Source organism: Nymphalis io, chromosome 30 (genome assembly GCF_905147045.1).
Source record: "Nymphalis io chromosome 30, ilAglIoxx1.1, whole genome shotgun sequence".
In the NCBI taxonomy this organism is placed as follows: Eukaryota; Metazoa; Arthropoda; class Insecta; order Lepidoptera; family Nymphalidae; genus Nymphalis; species Nymphalis io.
Window position 1 is genome coordinate 1,795,048 of NC_065917.1, and position 18,247 is coordinate 1,813,294.

Here is an 18,247-nt window from a genome sequence, read left to right on the forward strand (position 1 = left end):
CTTGAAAAACTACAGACCAATCTCCCTCCTGAGTCACGTGTATAAGCTGTTCTCAAGAGTCGTCACGAACCGTCTCGCCAGACGACTTGACGAGTTCCAGCCCCCAGAGCAAGCCGGCTTTCGATCAGGCTACAGCACCGTGGACCACATCCATACTGTTCGGCAGATTGTGCAGAAGACCGAAGAGTACAATCAGCCGCTGTGTATGGCATTTGTGGACTACGAGAAAGCCTTCGACTCCATCGAAACCTGGGCAGTGCTCGACTCATTGCAGAGATGTCATATCGATTGGAGATATATCGAGGTACTGAGATGTCTGTACAACGCCGCTACAATGACTGTCCACATCCAGGACTGTAAGACGAAGGCGATCCAACTGCGCAGAGGGGTGAGACAGGGGGATGTAATATCCCCGAAACTGTTCACCAACGCGTTGGAAGACGTTTTCAAAACGCTGGATTGGACTAGGTATGGAGTCAATGTAAACGGCGAGTACATCTCACACCTTCGATTTGCCGACGATATCGTCATCATAGCAGAGTCGCTGGAACAACTCACCGAAATGCTGCGTAGCCTAGGCGAGTCTTCCCGGTGTGTCGGTCTCGGTGTGAACTTGGAAAAGACCAAGGTCATGTTCAATAGGCATGTCGTGCCGGGACCGATATACGTCGAGGGGAAACCTCTCGAAGTTGTTAGTGAATATACCTACCTAGGACAGATAATACAAGTCGGTAGGAACAACTTCGAGAAGGAAGCCGATCGAAGAATTCGCTTGGGATGGGCAGCATTTGGCAACCTTCGTCAAGTCCTCAAGTCGTCTATACCGCAATGTTTGAAGACGAAAGTCTTCAACCAATGCGTCTTACCTGCCATGACATACGGTGCCGAAACGTGGACACTAACTGCGGGACTAGTCCACAAATTCAAAGTCGCTCAGCGTGCTATGGAGCGAGCTATGCTCGGAGTATCTTTGAAGGATAAGATCAGAAATGAGATTATCCGGAAAAGAACCGGAGTCACCGACATAGCTTGCAAAATTAGCAGGCTGAAGTGGCAGTGGGCTGGTCACGTATGTCGTAGGACCGATGGCCGTTGGAGCAGACGAGTCCTAGAGTGGAGACCGCGAATCGGCAAGCGCAGCGTAGGGCGCCCTCCAGCCAGGTGGACCGACGACCTTGAGAAGGTGGCGGGCACCAACTGGATGCGGAAGGCGGAGGACAGGGAGCTTTGGCGCACCTTGGGAGAGGCCTATGTTCAGCAGTGGACAACGATTGGCTGTTGATTGATTGATTGAAGTAAAATTGAAGCCTGTAAATGTCCCATTGTTGCTAAGGCTTTCTTCTTGATGTTTATATAACGATCGGTGTATTTGTAGTAATTGAGTGTAACAGTGTTGTGTTATATATACTGTAATAGTGAATGTCCCACTGCTGGGCTAAGGCCTCCTCTCCCTTTTGGAGAAAGTTTGGAGCTTATTCCACCACGATGTTCCACTGCGGGTTGGTGGAATACACATGTGTCAGAATTTCAGTAAAATTACGGACATGAAAATTCAGTAGTGCTTGCCCGGGTTTGAACCCACGATCATCGGTTAAGATTCACGCGTTCTTAGCAATTAAATATCTGCACTTCTCTTATCTTCTTTAAAAAAGGAAAACAAAATGTTTAATGGTTTTATATAATTAATATATATAATTGTTTGGCTTCCATCTAAACGACCTTTACTAAAGTAAAAAAAAAGTTCAATATTGCCAGTTCAAAAAAAAACAACAAAAAAAAATATTATCGTTTATTTGCCATATCAAATTTAAAAACTACAAAATATTAAAATTTACATTTAAAACCTTATAATGATCCTTAAAATAAATGGCGCTTTTACAAAAATAAAGTTAAGTCGCGCTAAGCTTATAATTATAAGTCGGCCATTTTATATTTTATAATTAAGCATAACTAAATAACTTTGGGCTATATTTTATGTACATTTTTTCTGATATAAAAAGTAGCTACTCTCTCATTGGCCTATAAAATATAACCGATTGCAATGGCAGTTTGAGTAAACATCTCTGTCTTTGAACGCTAATAACATCTAAATAATCTGTGGCATTCCTTATGGATTCGTGAAAATATCGCGATTTAAATCGGCGAAGTTGTTATCTGTACTTTGTAAGTAAAATTAAAGTGTATATAACTAGTTGAGTGTAACAGTGTTGTGTTATATATAGAGATATATTAATCGAGAACGGTTCATGTATAATACAGCAGAGTTGTTGGCGAATCGCTTGGAATATGTAAATCTATGGTTTGATTATCTTTACTCCTACCATTGTAATAGGTTACAAATTAAATTTTCCTATAAATAAGCTTATATGTTAAAAACACTTACGGGCTTGTTCCAATAGTATTTATATAATATTAGCAGGGTTATATATGGTTATATACTTAAATCTTATATTCTATGAAAATTTCGAATATTACTATGAAAATTTAGGCATAACATTTTGGTTCTAAAGGTTGGTGGCGCATTGGCGATGTAAGCGATGGTAACCTACCATCACGTAGATCACTTGACAGTCTGCCTAACGAATACTATAAAAAGTTGGACATACATTATAATATATGGATTTATTCATTTAAGGATATTTTTATAATAAATGTTACAACTCGCCGCTAGATGGCGTTGCAGCTATCCTCAACCAATCGCCGTCGTAACAATTTGGATATATGTTACCGACCTAAGTCGTTTGTCTCGTGGCTTAAAAGGTGTGTTTTGGTCCTGTGCCTCGGATAGCACTCAAAGCCAGTCCTGCGCCTGAACTGTGTTCGAACGGGTTCTGCGGTTACGATTCTTAATATATTAAATTGATAAATATTATAATAAGAAAAATATTTTTATTGCATTAAGAAAAATCGATGGTTTTTTTTAATATGTATTTCGATCCTTATTTTATATATCATATTTATTTATAAATTATTTTATTTTAAAATTGTAGTAGCTTTATTTTATGATATAATTAGTGGGATTAATCTTTGTAATAGTCAACAGCCAGTAAAAGTCTTACTGCTGGACAAAAACTTCCCCTTGAAAGGAACGAGGACATAGCATTTCTTCAAAATTGTTTTGGTAAACATAAATTTTAATGTATCAAAACGCCCAGGAGTCCAGCAGCTGGGATGTCACCCACGTAGCTCGCATGGAGTATTTTTATCGCTGTTTTTTCCTAAAGCTGCTAATCAAATTTATTTACAGTTTTGTGTCTGTTATGATTTTTTTGCGTTGATAACAAATTATCATTTGAGTTTATCTTATTTGTATAGTTTAACAATATAGCAACACCGAATGACCTTGACTAGCTGACGAATCCGTCCGGCCCCACAGCCCCCCCCCCCGCCTCACCGCGGCCGGTGGTTCCGCAGGTGTCGGAGCGCGCACCTGGCGGCGGTCCCCTTGGCGATCCGGTAGTTCCTGCCGATGCCCTTGAAGGCCCCCCGACCGAACACCTCCACGCACACGCGCACGCGCCGCCCGTCGGCCAGACGCTCCGGCTTACTGGAACGGAAGTGCTGTCGCTTGTAGTGTTGGTTTAATGAATATTATTAGTGGCGCAAATATTTGACGTAAGTCAAAAGCGACGCCCTGCAAATATCCCACCACTGGACAAAGGAGAGGAGTCTCCCTTCGAAAGGAGCAGGGATACATATAGGTGTCCTCACGATTATTTTCATTCACCGAGCACGAAATGAGTAAACGCAAATATTTCGTCTCATAGTCTAATCAGGAGATCATCTCCGTTCGGCAAAAGCTCCTCGGTTGCACGTCACGTTACACTGGCTCACTTATTCGAATCCAAGAATAACATATCTAAGCAAGATTTTCAAGTTTAATTTAACAAGATCGAAACGTCAGACAGAGGGCAGGTACCCGAACTTGGCGGTGTCGGGCTCGGCCTCCAGCAGCTCGCGCACGGGCGACTTGGGCGCCGCCGCGCTGAACGCGTCCAGCTCGGCGCCCAGCAGCGCGCCCGCCGAGCGCCACACCGCGCCCAGCGACATGCCTGCGCACACCTCTATTTAACTTCGATAATCATCGCTCCGGATCGGAATAGCTCTGACAATCGAATGTCAAGACGATAAAAAATGCGACGCACAGAGGAAGCGTTTTTATTTATGTATATCCATTTTTTCCTTTAAGCTCATTATAAGGATGATAGTTCTGGAGATTATTAAACATCCATTGTCATTGTGTAAAGTTTTTTTTTGAATTTATCTGCACCAGTCGTGCAAATGCATAATGCAAAAGGGGATACTATTCAAGTCAGCGCTAAATATATATAATTTAATTAAAATAATAATAAAAAAAAATCAAACGTGTTTGTCGGCCCTTTAACTTGAATATAATTATCTAATAATATTTTAATACAAACGTCTCCATGTCGAAGAGCGATTTCAAATCAATCGAAGCTGTAAAGACTTATGACATATTCAAACAGAAAGGACCGCATCAAAATCGGTCCATTCGTTTGGGAACTACGGAGACAGACACGAAACGAAAATTATAAAAAAGAAACTATTCAGACTTTATCCTGTTTTTGCCAAAAACTGAGCACTATTCGAAAATCATTTTATATCAAAATAAACTGCACTAATTTCCTCCAAATAAACCATCCTCAAATCTATTCTCAGTACAATTACAGTAACAGCTTATGAGTCGCCCACAGCTGGGCTAAGGCCTTCTTTCCCTTTTTGAGGAGAGGGTTTGGAGCTTATTAAACCACGCTGCTCGAATACGGGTTAGTGGAATACACATGTGGCAGAATTTCAGTGAAATTAGACACATGCAGGTTTCCTCACGATGTTTTCCTTCACCGTCAAACACGAGGCGAATTATAAACACAAATTAAGTACACGAAAATTCAGTAGTGCTTGCCCGGGTTTGAACCCACGATCATCGGTTAAGATTCACGCGTTCTAACCACTGGGCCAACTCAGTGTCGTTATTGTCTATGATAACGATATCCTGTTTGAAGAACAGTAAAATTCACCAGAGTCCAGGAATATGGCGCCCGCGACAGACTCGAACAGGTCGCCGAGCGCCTTCGGGACCTCGACATCTTCAGCCTGTTCCATTTCGTCTTCTTGTATCAGATAATGCTGGAAATTATCACGAGTTATTCACTGGTGGTAGGGCTTTGTGCAAGCTCGTCTGGGTAGGTACCACCCACTCATCAGATATTCTACCGCAAAACAGCAATACTTGATATTGTTGTGTTCCGGTTTGAAGGGTGAGTGAGCCAGTGTAATTACAGGCACAAGGGACATAACATCTTCGTTCCCAAGGTTGGTGGCGCATTGATGATGTAAGGAACGGTTAATAATTCATACATCGCCAATGTCCATGGGCCATGATGACCAATTAACATCAGGTGACCCATTTGCATCCTCTACGAGCAACAGTGACTTCTGGCCGTCCACCTACCTACATACATATGCTATAAAAAAAAGTATAACACACGCATCATCGATTAGCTCATCTTAGTTCAAACATAAATATAAATACGAAACAGAAAAATAAATATTGTGAGTTTCAAGTTACTCACGAGAACTGTCGTGTAAGCACGTGTACGTGTGTTGATCTCACGCACACTAACGCACTCGCAATAACGAATCTCACGCTGACGTCATCACGCTCGAACCCACAATTAGTTCACACAACAAAAATATAAATAATACAAATACCTCTTCACTAATAGAGTGTCCGTTCTCCTCTTGTATTTTCACATACTTCGTGAGCACCTCGTTCAGGCCCGGCGACATGTGTCTGAAGTACCTGAAGTCAAGTGTCTCGGTGATTTGTCATGATTTCATATTAATCACACCCTGACTAATTTTTTTATGGATTAAAAGCCCGTCAAAAAAAAGTTGGGTAACCACTTATATTCCTATTTACTTATTCGAGCGGATAATATATCTAGAAGTGTTTGTAGTATATAATAGCAGTATTTGTAAGTTTATGGTATGTGACGGGCCGGTTGGCGTGTTTGGTGGATATTTGCCTTTCACACCGAAGGTCGTGGGTTCGATTCCCACCAATGTTCATGCACATTTGTGTGCATGAACATGTCTGCTTGTCCTGTGTGTGGGTGTAATTTTCTATATACGTATGTATTTACAAAAGAAAAGTAGTATATGTAGTATATCAGTTGTCTGGTTTCCATAGTACGAGCTCTGTACAAGCTTAATTTGGGATCAGATGGCATTATTATTATTATTATATATGTTTATCTCCCCTCCAATGGGGGGCGTACTTGTGGAAGCCGTGTCGGGCGGCCAGCGTGGCGAAGATCGTGTTGTTGACGAGCGCCGAGCGCAGGTCGGTGAGCGCGCCCGGCGAGTGGCGGCGCGGGTCCTCGAACAGGTGCCGCGTGATCAGGTAGTCTGCGGGGGAGTACGGACTGGTGGGTAGCACGTACCCAGGCGGACTTACGCAAGTCCCACCACTGTTATATCTAACAGCTATGCTTTAAATTTAATTAATTTGGAGTTCCGTTTCATACTGGTTTATCCGGCTCGAAGGACCAACAAAAATACAATACTAATTCAATTATGAAAAGCAGTAGACCTCCGTGAACTCCACCAAAATCACCAAAACATTATGTGGCGTCTCGCACATTTATTATAATACTATATATACTATTTCTAAATATAAAATTAATAAAATGTATGGTTAAGTTAATGTTGATAATATTCATTTCATATTTATAGAATTTATTGTTTTCAGAATTATGAAAAATTATTAATTTTATAATTATAAAAAATCATTTCAACAAACAAACAAAGTTCAATAATTTTTATATTAAATAATAACGTAAGCGATCATACGATCGCGCGCCTCGCTCATTCGCCACCGCTGCCCTCCTACCTGCTACCCGGCAGCCGGCGACCGGCGGCACGACGCGCGGGGAGAATTAGTCAGATCTCGATCTCGGCCCGCACTGCTATGTTTTTTAATTACGCGTTCACCCGCTTACGCCTTACTTACTTTCGTTGTTTGTTATCCGTTTGTTTGCTCGTGCTGTGCTATTGTCTATTTCTTCTGTTTATATGGACTTTCATTGCTTATAAGTGTGAACAATAAACTGTTGACTGTTCGTTGTTTTTTTTTTTTTGTTGTTCACGTTCTTCACGTATACCAAGTACTAACCACGCACCGACAAACTACACTTACCAAGTATAGCATCTCCGAGGAACTCCAACCTCTGATAGCAGTCAGTGAGCCGGTTGCTCTGGTGTGACGCGTGCGTTAACGCTTGGAGGAGGAGCGATCGATCCCGGAAGCGGTACTGCAACGTCCTCTCCAGTGCGTCGTAACCTAATCGAATAATAATCGCAATTATTCAAGTCGGTTTATAGGTATAGAGAGTTGGTTCCTCCTGACTGGCCTAGGGCAGTCTGGATACGGGCCTCGGGGTTGCCCCCTTTACCCGGGCTGTTCCTCACTTTAATTTTAAGCCCGAGGCACGGGTCTCAATGACCCAGAGGCTGTCGTCTGTGTATAATGCCGTACATTACGGCGCTGATCGAATCTGTCAAATTCCTGAATCGCGCTGTCTGGATTCGCTACTGAGGATATACAGTGTGAAAGTAGTTATACTAAGTTGGGTGAACAGTGTAAAGCTCTTCGTAAATTTTATTTACCGTTTGAACTCCGATATGACATCTTAAGTAATAGATATTTTACAGGATAAAATAAATAGGTATATGTAATACCTAAAAGCCGAGATGGCCCAGTTGTAAGAACGCGTGAATCTTGACCGATGATCGTGGGTTCAAACCCGGGTAAGCAACATTTAATTTTTATGTGCTTAATTTAATCGTGAGGAAACCTGCATGTCTAATTTCACTGAAGTTCTGCCACATGTTTATTCCACTAACCCGCATTGGAGCAGCGTGTTGGAATAATCTCCAAAGCTTCTCCTCAAAAAGGGAGAGGGAGGCCTTCAACCCAGCAGTGGGAAATTCACACGCTGTTACGGACGAATAATTACCACTTTAGATTGTAGATTCTAACGAGAACCGACTAGAAAGTCGATAGTTACTTTAACAACCAACAAGCAAATACATATGTATATATACAGCGGGAGTTTTGTAAAGTACATAACGCTCACCTGAGAGCATCTGCTCCAATTCCCCTTCAGGGTCCTCAATGTACCTCAACAGAGGGGAGGGGGGTGCCTTCAGTTCACCAAATATTGGCTGGAACAGATAAAGATGATCAGTGTAAAGGCACGAGGGTCATAACATCTTAGTTCCCAAGGTCTTTGGGCGTTGGTGACCACTTACCGTCGCCAACCTATACTTAAAAAAAAAACTAGGGTTTATTTATCTTTACTCATTCGATTGAAATAGGCTTTGTCATATTGTTGCTAAGAGTAAAACATGTTTCTTATTGTTTGTCACTAGATGGCGTTGATCATTTTTTTCGAAATTCCTGAATCTTGCTGTTTATTAAAGTTAAGAGAATTTGTTAGTTTGCATAAACATTGTCAGGATTAATGGAAAGCTACCTAAAAGTTATATATAATTGTATCTATTTTCGTGTAATAAAGAGAAAAAAAATAGCCTTGATGTCAATACAAGTATCCTTCAACTTCAACCAGCGTCGCGGTGGAGATCATCGGATCTCTGATTACCTGAAACCACTTGTTGTCCTTAGTGCGGTAGGGCCGCAGGGCTCCCACGGGCCGCCCGGCCCACCCCCAATCGGGCTCCGGCGAGCGGGACTCGGGACCGTCCTCGTCGTCCGACCACGACGAGCATGACGACCGACGTTTCTGAGGAAATGAAGATATGACAAATATTTTCAGTATACAGTAACAGCCTGTAAATGTCCCACTGCTGGGCTAAGCCTCCTCTCCCTTTTGAGGAGAAGGTTTGGAGCTTATTCCACCACGCTGCTCCAATGCGGGTTGGTAGAAAACACATGTGGCAGAATTTCAATGAAATTAGACACATGCAGGTTTCCTCACGATGTTTCCTTCACCGTCAAGCACGAGATGAATTATAAACACAAATTAATTACATGAAAATTCAGTGCATGCCCGGGTTTGAACCCACGATCGTCGGTTAATATTCACGCGTTCTAACCACTAGGCCATCTCGGCGTTTAAATATTTAAGTACTATTAATATGTATACTCTGTTCCAATCACCCGCTCATCGGATATTCCACCGCAAAACAGCAGTACTTGATATTGCCGTGTTCCGGTTCGAAGGGTGAGTGAGCCAGTGTAATTACAGGCCCAAGGGACATAAAATAGTTCCCAGGGTTGGTGGCGCATTGGCGATGTAAGCAACGGTTAATATATCTTACGATGCCAATGTTTAAGGGCGGTGGTGACCGCTCACCATCAGGTGGCCCATATGCTCGGCCGCCTTCCTGCTTTTAATAGTTCATTGGTCGCCAGCCCACTCACGGCCGAAGCCCCGCGGGCGGCCTCCCGCTCGCGGTGGCGGCGCACGTAGGGGTGCCGGGCGGGCAGCGGCAGCTCGTGCCGCGGCAGCACGCGGATGCCGAGCCACGACATGAACAGCAGCGCGCCGCGCGGCCCGCACTCCAGCAGGTACGCGCCGATCAGCGCCTCCACGCAGTCCGCGATGGACTTGTCTGGGGGCACCGGAGAATGATATACTTTCTAGAAAAAACTTGATTTGTATTATTTAATAGATATCTATACTTGTGAGAGGACTGCACCTGTCTCTCTGTCTCTCGATCGTCATCATGAAATATCCAGGGTCCCAGAAAAGGATATAGGGTACCTAGCACCTGCCCCCCCCTCTCACATGTGTAGCCGAAGCCGGAAGCGAAAGCTATTTTGATATTTTTTATAGTCAATGGTTAATAATCCTGGATTGTATAGTTGGATCTGATTCAAAATTGGATCAAATTGAACCAAAACACTTTTCTATTAGGCGTTTACTTATTTTTACAATGAGAGTAGAACTTTGTGCATCCGTTTGATAGGTACCACCCACGCATCACATACTCAACCTCCAAACAGCAATACCTCCTACCTCTCCTCCTGGAGAATCAGTGTAACTAAAGTGGCGTATTGGCGATGTAAGTAAAAATTAATATTTCTGACAGCACCAATGTCTATGGGCGATAGTAAGCACTTCCAACCATTTGGCACATTTGCTAGTCCGCTGCCTATTATAAGTAATAAAAACAATTAAACCTTACCTGGTATACTGTGTTGTGTGATCAGGTTATACGGTATGAAGCAACCTGTGCTGTCAACTGGCGCTTCCTTGCACACCTTATCACCCTGTATAACAATATTTATATATGTAACGAAAATGTAATCCAAAATTGTTTAGAACTATAAGAAAAAAAAAACTGCGTTGTACAACGGGCGGACTTATGGTCAATAAGCCATTCCTACTAGTCAACACAATGAGGGAGAGATTTTGAAAAGATAATCTGGAGAGGTGGTAGGAGGATCGGAGGCTTTGTGCGAGCTCTAGGTAGGTAGCACCCATTCATTATTCTCTCACCCTTCAAAACGAAACACAACATTACCAAGCACTGCTGTTTTGAGGTAGAATATATGTTTTTTTTTTTTATAAAATAGGAAGGCGGGCGAGCATATGGGCCACCTGATGCTAAGTGGTCACCAACGTCATAGACATTGGCGTTGTAAGAAATGTTAACCATCGCTTACATCACCAATTCCCCACCAACCTTGGGAACTAAGTTGTCATGTCCCTTGTGCCTGTAATTACACTGGCTCACTCACCCTACAAACTGGAACACAACAATACCAAGCACTGCTGTTTTGCGGTAGAATATCTGATGAGTGGGTGGTACCTACCCAGACGAGCTTACATAAAACCCCTACCTCCAGTATTGGTGGTACCTTAATTAAATCAATACTGACCAGTGAAGTCGGCTGCAGCGTGGGCGGCGGTTTATGACACGGCGGCAGCCAGTTGTCGTGCGGTTCAAACTTCGACGCTATCATTCTAGCTCCGAGACGTTTGTTGCGACCGAGCCTATACAAGTTCAAATTGGACACCTGTTGAAGAAATGTAAATTTTTTATTTTTTTATTTTAATAGGATCCCCAACAAGAAACACACATCACTATATCTATGTGTTCAATACCAATGCCAATTACAATGCTAATGTCTAGGGGCGTTGGACCATTTACCATCTGGTGGCCCATACGATTTCCACCAACCTAAAAATTGAAAAATAAATAAAAAATTCGTACTAAAAACTATTAAATATCTCTGTAACCCCACCTATATACTTCTTTCACGCTTTATGTGTCCACTCTTAATATTATAAATGTTTGTATTGTAAATAGATATATGTATATATGTATTAATAAAATTCTTTAATAATAATAATAATAATAATAAAATAAAGTGAATCGGGCGGATAGTTTAGGAGATCTCGTGATGATATTACGCTTATAAATAAAATATTAATCAAACAAATATCATGACACGTGAATCGAACCTGTTTACTCCTCATGTGCGAGAGCTTCCCCTCGTGCACGGCCGGGTGCGCGCAGTACAGGTACGCAGTGATCGCGAACTTCAGGAAGCTGTCGCCGATCGTCTCCAGGCGTTCCAGGTTGATGCCGTCGTTCGCGTTTGACATCGTCAAGGCCTGTCACCAAACATACCGTGTATTATTTTATTACTAATACTAATTTTGGAGATTGGGACACGTGTTACGTATAAAATGTATCGTAAAGCCCTTCTTGGGATTCGAGCTTGTTTCTTACGAAATTTCATCAAAATCGGTTCAGTGGTTTAGCCGTGAAAGCGTGACAAACAGACTTTTATATTTATAATATTAGTAATAACAATGTCCTCCAGACCGATTTCGGCCACGGCGAGAAATGCCAAGAGAAATTAGCCATTTACGCAGGAAACTCACGCTAAACAGGTGCATTCGCTATTCTCTAACTCTCATAATCCGATGGGACGGCAACGAACTCCGGGCTGCTACTGAGAATTTTATGACAGAAAAATCCAGATCCACCCAGACTCAGGACAAACAGACATGTTCATGCACACAAATATCTGTCTTGGGTGGGAATCGAACCCACAACCTTCGGCGTGAAAGGCAAGCATCCACCAACCACGCCAACCGGCTCGTCGCCGATATAAATGTGATATGAGATTTTATTTTAATCATTAATATTATTTTTTTGTCAACGGTACTTGTAAAGGGTGTGTAAGGGTATGTGTGACGTCATTTTGTAACAACCAAAATCTTTAGACTTACCTGTAATATAACGCTAGGACTCGGCCCGGGGTGTCCCTCTAAATTCGGCTGATAATCAAAGTCAAATTCCTTGCCATTTTGACCTTTATTATCCATGTAATATGGCTTATTTTCGTTATTATCGGACCACGAATTTACGATCCTTTGGTATTTCTCTTTTGAATCGAAGCCGATATTCGCAATTTTCTCATTGACATAATCAGGCGAGTCTATATTAACGTCTTTCATAGAGAAACAGTTCAGTTTTTTAATTTCGTCCTTGGACAATCGTTTTCTTAAATCCTCTAATAAAATTCTTTTATTTTTCTCTATGGATTCTAGCGTTATTTGTCCGTTTTCTAATTCTATGCCATCGCCGTATGGGAATATCTCATCTAACATCTCAATATTAGATATTTTATCTTTACTTATTTCAGTTACGTCTTTTCTATCTTTTACATTGTCTATAGCTTTATCTATTGTGTTGCCATCTTTGTGTTTTCTTTCTAGTAAATTGATATCGTTGTGCAATTCATTTTCGACTTTTGTTGGGGTGGTTTTATCTTCTATTTTTGTGTTATATGTTGCGTTTTTATTACTTTCAAGATCATTTATATTTACACCCTTGTATGTTACTATATTATTAGTAATATCGTTAATGTCATTACTTATATTTGAATTTGAATATATTTCATTTCGAACACCATCTACATCTTTATTTGGCCTTTTCGTAACAGCATTAAGTATTTTTGTATCGTCTGTGTCATTGTTTTGTTTCTCGAGTAAATCACTAGAACTCTCTTTGGCTAAAACTATATCTATTTTTTCAGTTAGTTCATTTAAATCAATATTTCTTACGATTTTAATAATTTCCTCGACATCTTCGTCTGCTTCTAACTTTTTATTATTTAAAATTTTACTATCTATAATATTTATCTTATCTTTTGTAGATTTGCTTCCGGTAGCAACGTTAATACTTATTTGTTTGTCTTTGTGCGCTATCGGGGTATTTTTATCTATATCTCTCGATACTTCTGGTAGCAGCTCTTCTATCTTTTGGTCTTTGTCTATTAAGAGACCGTTATTTTTAATTTCACTCTCATGTCTCGCGACAGACTCGCGGAATTTCTTCACGTACTGTAAAAATTAAAATTATTTATCATTTAAAATACTTTGCATCGAATAAACTCGAGAGTAAGAAATGTAAGCTTTTCATTATTGGAAAAGAATTGGAATATATTTTACGCGTTACAATAAATATATATAAATACTCAAATATAATTTTATTGAACGTTGCAAAAAATATTTCTAAATAATGATGACGAGCGCCGCCGCCTATACGCACTACCCCGCGCTGTGTACGCACCTGTGTGGGGGCGGCGCCTGCACGCACTACCCCGCGCGCTGTGTACGCACCTGTGTGGGGGCGGCGCCTGCACGCACTACCCCGCGCGCTGTGTACGCACCTGTGTGGGGGCGGCGCCTGCACGCACTACCCCGCGCGCTGTGTACGCACCTGTGTGGGGGCGGCGCCTGCACGCACTACCCCGCGCGCTGTGTACGCACCTGTGTGGGGGCGGCGCCTGCACGCACTACCCCGCGCGCTGTGTACGCACCTGTGTGGGGGCGGCGCCTGCACGCACTACCCCGCGCGCTGTGTACGCACCTGTGTGGGGGCGGCGCCTGCACGCACTACCCCGCGCGCTGTGTACGCACCTGTGTGGGGGCGGCGCCTGCACGCACTACCCCGCGCGCTGTGTACGCACCTGTGTGGGGGCGGCGCCTGCACGCACTACCCCGCGCGCTGTGTACGCACCTGTGTGGGGGCGGCGCCTGCACGCACTACCCCGCGCGCTGTGTACGCACCTGTGTGGGGGCGGCGCCGGCCCGCAGTGCGCGGCGCGCCCGCGCGAGGTCGCGCGCGTCGTCCCGCCGGTCGGGCGGCGGCGCGGGCGCCAGCGGGCGGCGCCTCTCCAGGTCGACGGCCTCCGCCTCGTGCGCCGTCTTGTACTCTATCCGCACCCCCATCGCCGCTGACGGTACAATAGAGACCGAATACATTATTCACTTCTCGTTTTACAAACTTACGAGCAATTTATATAAACTAGTTTAAATATTCACTATATTTTAACCTTACGACCTCACCTACAGCGGCAAATACCTAATGAGCAGGCTGGCTTTGTCGAGGGCCGCGGGACTCGAGAGAAAATTGTCAACATTAGACAACTCATAGAGAAGAGACGGAAATTTAATGTATCGATGATTATGTGTTTCGTTGACTACTCCAAGGCGTTTGACTGCGTGGGTAGGTACCATCAGATATTCTACCGCAAAACAGCAATACTTGATATTGTTGTGTTCCGGTTTGAAGGGTGAGTGAGCCAGTGTAATTACAGGCACAAGGGACATAACATCTCAGTTCCCAAGGTTGGTGGCGCATTGGCTATAAGCGATGGTTGACATTTCTTACAATGCCAATGTCTAAGGGCGTTTGGTGACCACTTACCATCAGGTGGCCCCTATGCTCGTCCACCTTCCTATTCTATATAAAAAAAAAAACCAGTGGAGTGGAGTGGAGATCTGGAACATTTCTCTATAAATAATGTATATAAAAACGGAATAATTATTCTATGAGCTGTAACAAAACATACCGTTGGAGTTCCTGCTGCTGCAGAACCCGCTCGTGTCCGTGTCGTCGTCGCTACCGTCGGTCAAGTCAGAGTCGTCTGTGTCGAAGTCGCTGAAATCAAAAGAAATTATATAATTATCATACTATGTTTGGTGATAGGGTTTTGTGCAAGTTCGTCTGGGTAGGTACCACCCATTCATCAGATATTCTACCACAAAACACTTGGATTAACTTTCTGTAGTCACACTGACTCACCCTTCAAACCGGAACACAATTAAATTGCTGTTTGGTGGTAGAATATGTGATGTGTGGACGGTACCACCCGGACGGGCTTGTACCATTAAGTAATATTACCAATACCAATTTATATACAACGTAAGGTTACCTGGACATGTAAGAACAATCGCTGTCCGCCATCGAGAAGGTACGGCTTGGATTGTAGTGACTGACCTTCGGTTTTTCTATGGGATCAGACCAATTCGCTCCGCCTATAACATATTATATAATAATAGTATAATATTTTATTATAATTCCCATAACTCGTAGTTGTGGCCTTAGCATTATGAATGATTTCACATTTAATTTGTTTTGCAATATCACGAATGTGGGAGATATGCTTTTCAAATGATATCCAAGACGCTTTGTAATCTGGACAACATACAATCGCATGATAGCGTGAGATTCCTGGGCTGGTCTGGATGATGTTCAGCCAGACTGTCTATGATGGGATCCTGTCCATAATAGATCGCCATTGTAAGATTGTAGTCCAAAATCTAATATTTACCAGACGATGAAGTGCAGAACGTGAGGTTCGGCGGCAGCGGTTCCAAGAACTCGTCGAATTCCGTAGTCTGCGGTATCGAAGACGCCATGTCGTTACTCCAGGTACCGATCTCGAAACCCTGAAAAGACATCACCAATTTTGCATCCACTTATACACAAGTAAAACACTTTCCATTAATCCAGACCTGGGATGTCGAATCATATAATCTGTTTACTTTAGACATTAGTGTAGTAGTGAGAGAAGAAATAGGGAAATTCCCGAAACCCGTACCCAGATTGGCTAAGGTCAAACAGAGAGAGACCCCACTCTCTCTACCTCTACATTAAAAAAACCATGTGCCAACTATCATTGTGAAACTCCATTGGGGTCAATTCACTTCTTACACAATGTCACAATAAAACCAATGTATCCAGACGGACATTTTAGTTTTGCTTGAGTAATACAAAAAAGTTATTTTATCTTTATCTATTCAAATGAAACACATTATAACGCGATTTAACTAACAACTAACGCCATCTATTATCACGTAACAAAATCAATCAAATTATAACAAAAAATCGACTATAATTTGATATATGTGAATTTGTGCATGATTTGTATGTTTGGCAATGTTTTTAAATCTTTTTTTTTTTAATTTTTTATTGGTAACACTAAAGCTCGTCAATAACTAACAAACAAGAAAATCTATTGTTAAACAGTTGATCTAGTGGGTAGACATGAGACCGTAGATCTGAATGTCAAGCCCCAGGTCGGGTCAATAAATAGACATTGTGTTTTTCTGAGAACCCCGTGTGTACACTTTAGAGCCTCGGTGTGCACGTACAGCCTTCAATCCTACGCTTGAACTCTTTCCGGTCGTGTCGGATTGCCGTCCCATCGGATTATGAGAGTTAGGGAATAGAGAGTGCACCTGTGTTTGCGCACACACTCGTGCACTATAATATCTCCTGCGCAGTTGGCTAATCTCTCTTGAGATTGGCCGCCGTGGCCGGAATCGGTCAGGAGGACGTCATCATTATAATAGACATACATATGTGTTTGTGTATGTATATATTTACATTTACTAATGAAATAATAATCACTCACACTTTCAGCATCTTCTTTTTCTTGCAGTATATCATTAATGGTTTTCTCTTTTACATCTCCCTTGTTCTCTAACTGTTCCGTCTCTTTCTCGGGTTCCGTATCTTCTATTGCTCTGTGAATCAGTCTCAAGGTCAATATTACGTTGAACAAAACACAAACATATACAATTTTGTGTTTATAATTCATCTCGTGCTTGACGGTTAATAAAAACATCGTAAGGAAACCTTATAAGCATGTGTCTAATTTCATTTAAATTCTGCCACATGTGTATTCTACCAACCCGCATTGGAGCAGCGTGGTGGAATAAGCTCCAAACCTTCTCCTCAAAAGGGAGAGGAGGCCTTAGCCCAGCAGTGGGACATTAACAGGCTGTTACTGTACTGTACTGTACTGTACTGTACTACATTCATTTAGATATAATATTTGTATGATGTATACTAACTTCTTTTTATTATCATCTTTCTCAGCCTTCGGTTCTCCGTCCTCTTTCGTCTTATCACCCTTCTCTTTCTCGCTGTCCGCGCTCAGGACCTAGTGTATTTCGAGAATATAACTAAAATTAGCGCTTACGAATAAAAAATATATTTATATATCTTATATATGTCTACATATACATATATAAGAGAATAATTGAAGGAAATATCAATGCAAATAAATATCATTGATATGATGTGCTAGGGACTAGGCTAGGGGCGCTATGAAAATTTCCTACCATTCATTACACAATACTTTTTACTTTGTCAAGTGTCAAGTGTATGCATGTATTGTCCTAAATAAGTAAATAGAAAACCTCAGCCAAGCTCCAACCGAAGTCGAGCGGCGGCCACTGGAAGCCGGGACAGGTGCGCTCGTCGATGCGCGGGACGCCGAGCCCCACGTCGATGGCCACCGAGCGACGGATCTCGTCCGCTATCAGCAGCGCGTTTATCCTGAAACGGCCAATAAGTCAACATCTTACTTCCAAAGCTCGATAGAGAATTGGTGGCGCAAGGACTGGTTAATATTTCTTACGGCGCCAATATCTATGGGCAGTTGAAAGGATTCTAGGCTCTATCACAGCCCAGGGAAGCTGATGACACCGATGTACTTCCATGTGCTTAATTTGTGTTTCTAAGTTTCTAAGGAAAACATCGTAAGCGAATGCATGGCACTGCTCGTCCATGCCGTGGCATGGCATGGCAGTTCACCGAGACTGCGTGTGTACCGGTAGAGCACGCAGGGCAGCGCGACGGTGGCGAACCACAGCGGCGCGGCGAAGGGGTGCACGCGGCACAGCTCGGGCACGAGGATCTGCTTCTGGTCCAGGCGGTCGCGCTTCGCCCTCCGCGTGCGCTCCGACGACACCGGCAGCGCGACGCCCTTGCGATTCACGTATCTGTGCATGTCAAAATTAAGCTAATCTTATTCAAAACGCCTGAATCGTTGACGATAATTTTAAAAGAATATGTTTATTTTTTTAAACCTATTTTGATG

The 18,247-nt window shown here is 42.6% G+C and overlaps 1 protein-coding gene across 1 annotated transcript in view; it reads right to left on the reverse strand.

The window, feature by feature from the left end:
• Positions 1-1,775: 1,775 nt before the first annotated feature.
• LOC126779876 (endoribonuclease Dcr-1) overlaps positions 1,776-18,247 on the reverse strand; it is a 39,406-nt gene continuing 22,934 nt past the window's right edge. Inside the window, exons 22-42 of the mRNA XM_050504005.1 lie at positions 17,979-18,149; positions 17,565-17,703; positions 17,217-17,305; positions 16,775-16,886; positions 15,689-15,806; positions 15,290-15,392; positions 14,927-15,015; positions 14,142-14,308; positions 12,297-13,412; positions 11,520-11,672; positions 10,934-11,071; positions 10,237-10,321; positions 9,470-9,660; positions 8,688-8,828; positions 8,163-8,250; positions 7,223-7,366; positions 6,303-6,432; positions 5,734-5,824; positions 5,040-5,148; positions 3,920-4,052; positions 1,776-3,547 (exon numbers count right to left, since the gene is read on the reverse strand). Coding sequence (XP_050359962.1) covers positions 3,391-3,547; positions 3,920-4,052; positions 5,040-5,148; positions 5,734-5,824; positions 6,303-6,432; positions 7,223-7,366; positions 8,163-8,250; positions 8,688-8,828; positions 9,470-9,660; positions 10,237-10,321; positions 10,934-11,071; positions 11,520-11,672; positions 12,297-13,412; positions 14,142-14,308; positions 14,927-15,015; positions 15,290-15,392; positions 15,689-15,806; positions 16,775-16,886; positions 17,217-17,305; positions 17,565-17,703; positions 17,979-18,149 — 3,664 coding nt within the window. The 3' untranslated portion in view covers positions 1,776-3,390. The remainder of the gene's footprint in view (positions 3,548-3,919; positions 4,053-5,039; positions 5,149-5,733; positions 5,825-6,302; positions 6,433-7,222; positions 7,367-8,162; positions 8,251-8,687; positions 8,829-9,469; positions 9,661-10,236; positions 10,322-10,933; positions 11,072-11,519; positions 11,673-12,296; positions 13,413-14,141; positions 14,309-14,926; positions 15,016-15,289; positions 15,393-15,688; positions 15,807-16,774; positions 16,887-17,216; positions 17,306-17,564; positions 17,704-17,978; positions 18,150-18,247) is intronic.